This window comes from Leptodactylus fuscus, chromosome 2, assembly GCF_031893055.1.
Source record: "Leptodactylus fuscus isolate aLepFus1 chromosome 2, aLepFus1.hap2, whole genome shotgun sequence".
Classification (NCBI taxonomy): Eukaryota; Metazoa; Chordata; class Amphibia; order Anura; family Leptodactylidae; genus Leptodactylus; species Leptodactylus fuscus.
This window is the reverse complement of record NC_134266.1, coordinates 224696862-224701408: the sequence shown is the minus strand read 5'-3', so window position 1 is coordinate 224701408 and position 4547 is coordinate 224696862. Positions and strand designations below refer to the sequence as shown.

Here is a 4547-nt window from a genome sequence, read left to right as displayed (position 1 = left end):
ATATTTAACACCCTGCTCTTCTGTGAGCTGCTAGCACTAAGGGGAGGGGGTGGAGAGTGTAATTACCAGCCGCAGTATATAGGGCAGTGTAACAGGAGGGAGAGGCTTAGAGCAATTCAAAAGTGTTTAACATTACCTGTTCTGCTACAATAGCTACACATTGAAGAAATCCAGCCTGTGACTCCTGGACCTTTCCCTGCCTGACAGCCAGAAATCTCTGTATCTGAATCCTATACTACATGCTGGAAGACTTTACATCAAGCAAGAGTTACTCTCATTGACTGTCCTATAATAGAAAAGTCAAGTCAGGACTGGACCTTTCCTCAAGATCAACCTGTTGGATGCACCAGGAGTTCTAGAACTGATTCTACATCTCTGACCTATCATCTGACAGGGGGTGTCTTGGAGTTAATCCCAGACTCAATAGCCACATGACAGCTAATGCTGGACCAGATCTCTAATAAAAGCAGGATGCTCACTGTGCAGGACCCACAACTGCGGAAGAGCTAAAGAAAGTGTTGGTGACAGAGACCTGAGACATACTGAAGTCAACATCTTCCAACTTTCTCCTTCTGCTTTTCAAGAACTTATCTGTGATGGCTTCAAGAACCCACAAAGAAGGTGTCTGTTTTTATCTGCTTACCCTACTAGGTGCTTGGGCAGCTTCTACCCAGACTGGAGGTAGAAAGACTGAATGTCCGTCCTGTGGGGTACAAGACAAAGATGCCATCATGGAGATGGCCAAGCAGCAGATACTACAAAAATTACATCTAAAGGAAAGACCAAACATCACACACCCCATTCCTAGAGCAGCAGTAGTCAACGCTCTGCGCAGACTGCACTTAACCAAGCCAAGAATGGAAGGTCTTTTCGGGTCTCCAAGCTGGGACAGCAATAGTGAGAACTATGAGACAGAACAACAAAGCTACGAGATCATTAGCTTTGCTGAATCAGGTAAGATTCTGATAGTTTGGGTATTTTCAAATTGTATTTTCATCCTATTTAATTAATTGTTTATTTTTCCAGAAAAATAGTGGTCTCTGGCATAGTTATAGCGCTTGTAATTTAATATAACTTGCACACAATATACATGACAATGGTGTGTTCTAATGGTAATAGAATATAGCACTAAGAGTTATAACATTATGTGGAGCATGTAGTGAAATACAATATTATCAATTTAGCAGTGTCAAATTGCCTGCAAGTGTTACGTGTTATTTAAGGGGTTAAACAATTTAAGTAGCAAAGAATATACCCAAACATAGAGCGTTTCTATAGATATTAAAAGCACCCTATGATATATTATATGAGGGCGACCTGTCAACCTGAACTACTAGAGGATGTAGCAAGCAGAACAGCGGACTCTGACATACCAAATGTCTAGACACAACACAGTACAACACAGGTCAGTCTGTGCTACCAGGCTACGCTAGGAGGTCAATGCTACGCCAAAGACTTTAGTTTGTAATAAACTCATCTGATAATCCAAAAGAATCAGTTTTATACAGAACTATATGAGTGTCCAACTACTCAGTATGCCAATAGCTAAAGTTGGGGACTATGTGTTGCAGAAGAGCAAGAGTGACATAAAATGCAACACATTCTCTTCAAAATCAGTTCTACAATCTTGATATTTTTTCTAAATTTGGTACAAGAGCCTCCTGTAACTATCATCCTTCATATTGTCTATATGAGGAGCTAAGGCTAGGTCTATATGGCGACTGTGGCTCCCATCATGTAACCAAAGATTGCTGGGTCACTCTGCAACACTAATGTTATTGAATGAAGTTGTATTGTGACTCCTAGTGCATCGCAACCATGACTTCACACTGTAAAAAGTTTAGCAACTTTTCGCAACATAGAAAGAGCAGAAGTTTCAATGGATTATATACAGGTTATACTGAATATTTATCCACAAAATTATACATCAAACTGCTCAATCCTGCTCTACAACGTGCTGCCTATCGACAGCAATTTTTCATATTATAGGTTTCCTTTAAGAGTGACCAAAATGCTTCTTCTCCTCTGAAGGAAGTTCAGTGCTAAAAGTGCAAGGTGCTGAGTAACTTTGGAAATACAGACTTCCTACACAAATCAGCTGAGATACATTTTGTCTGAATGCCGATAAATTGACAAAAAAACCCCCTGAATTAACGTTACATTTCTTTCTTTCTACAGAAAACTATAACAAGTCCAGCACAGCTCTGACCTTCCAGTTTACTAGAGATATTGAACAAAACGTACATGTTCTACAAGCCCATCTTTGGGTCTACCTCAAGTCCAACCGAACAAACCAGGCCAACCAGGCTATTAGGTTATATTTGGTGCAAGAGTCCGAAGGTACACGTATTTTATTAAATGAGAAATTCCTAGAGCCAAGATGGACTGGTTGGCAAACATTTCCATTGAAACAAATGCTGCAGACATTCTTTGATGAAGGAAATAAAAGCTTAAAACTAGAACTTGATTGTGAAGGATGCGAGAACATGCCCGTCATTCTCAATACCAATGATTCCTACCAACCCTTCCTCGTAGCACAAGCCAAAGTACGAGAGCGAAGCCACCATGCTTCAAAAAGAAGTCTCAAATGTGACCAGAACTCTAACCTTTGCTGCAGGAAAGACTATTATGTAGAGTTCAAGGACATTGGGTGGAATGATTGGATTATAAAACCAGAGGGATACCAAATAAATTATTGCATGGGCCTTTGTCCAATGCATGTGGCTGGGGCACCTGGCATGGCTGCCTCATTCCATACCACAGTCTTCAATCTTATTAAAGCCAACAATATCCAGACAGCAGTGAGTTCCTGTTGTGTTCCGACAAAAAGACGTCCCCTGTCCATGCTTTACTTTGATAGAAATAACAACATTGTTAAGACTGACATTCCTGATATGATCGTAGAAGCTTGTGGATGCAGCTAAGGGTATACCCGTACTGAAATAAAACAGAGAGAAGCTGGCTTGTCTCTTAGCCATTCTGTGCTTGCGGAAAAAAAGACAGTGAACTAGCTTCCGGAACACACATGGAATCTTGAAGATTAGCATGTGGCTTCTTAATACTTGACAACTGGATAATTTTGCAATACACATAACATATGCATTATGACTGTACAAATCCATCACAGCGAGGCTCATCTATAAAAAATGCCTCGGCAAAAAAAGTCGCCACTGATGGAAAAATTGGGCAGGGCTCTCATTTTGTATACTGGAATGGAAAAATGATTCCTTGCTCACATCAGCGCTTTTTCTCTGAGGCATTTTGATATTTGAGGCTCAGACTGTGTAACATGCACCACACATCCCAGCTCTTTATGTAAGAATAAAGCTAATCCCTGGTATTCTTCCAGTAATGCTATGATCAATGTAATGAACACCACCGAGTTCAAGCACCCAACGCTCTACATGAGGGTGGAGAGACTATAACAATCTATCCAGTTTTTCCAGCGATCTTGTTACAAAAAGTGCCAAAATGAAGATATGGAAAGAGGAAATGGCGCATTTACGGACATTTTACGCAATGCCCCCATTCCACAGAACTGCTGTATGTCACTTTATGAAAACTGAATGTCATTAAGTGCTCACCTGTCTTTTTTCATGCATCGCCTAGATTATATAGCACAACCAACTTGTATTGTATTTTATATTTTATTTGTATATTATTATTATTTTTATTACTTTACACTGTTTAATAAACAAACATAAAACTAAGAAATCCTTTATTGAACGGATTCCTTATTCATGAATTTAAGAACAATAACCTGTAGAAATTCAACCATACAAGAGAAAGACAAGGAAACTGCACAACTAGTACCCAGTTTATGTCTTAGAAACCTATTGACTCCATCCCATGAAATAGAACAAGCCTTACACCTTACACCAATAGACCAAACCTTACACTTTCAAATCATCAGAGGTTCTTACAAAATAAAGCAGAACATTGTGTTTCTCCCACAACATCTAGTACTGGAGTTGCGATATGGCTTAATGATACTTATCATACATGTTTTTCAGTGGTTCCCAATCTCATCATAAAGACATCTCAGTTACCTATATACATTGATTACTACAAAATAAATAAGACAATCTATTCACACTCCTGGACAATATGATTTCTAAATATTGTGATAAAATAAACAAATGTCATGCCTAATAGTTCATAGAAGATATTGAGTTATACACATATCAGTCAGGAATACAACGCCCTGTCTTAGCTTAGTCCCCTTGCACACAACTGTATGAATGGCCCATTTATTTCTATGGTCCCGTACACATGACAGTGAATTACACGATCACGCGTGCAGGTTGACAGTCCATACCATAAAATATGGAATACATTCTATTCCTGCCCTATTTTGCTTCCGTGGCTCCTACTCATTGAATGAAAGGGGACGTCTGTGACATCTGGGCGCCGCCCGTGTCTTTCATTCATGGCAGCCAGTGTGCAACCGGCTTAAAGGGATTCTATCATTAGAATCCCATTTTAAGCTAAACCCACGTCGGAATATCTTTAAGAAAAGCTATTCTTCTCCTAACTTTAGATGTCTT

The 4547-nt window shown here is 39.5% G+C and overlaps 1 protein-coding gene across 1 annotated transcript; it reads left to right on the top strand.

Annotated features, from left to right (window-relative positions):
* Positions 1 to 246: 246 nt before the first annotated feature.
* Positions 247 to 3695, top strand: LOC142195732 (inhibin beta B chain-like). Its single transcript, XM_075265749.1, has 2 exons — positions 247 to 954; positions 2179 to 3695. Exons 1-2 carry the CDS (start codon positions 597 to 599, stop codon positions 2922 to 2924), a joined length of 1104 nt encoding a protein of 367 aa, XP_075121850.1. The 5' UTR covers positions 247 to 596; the 3' UTR covers positions 2925 to 3695.
* Positions 3696 to 4547: the final 852 nt, after the last annotated feature.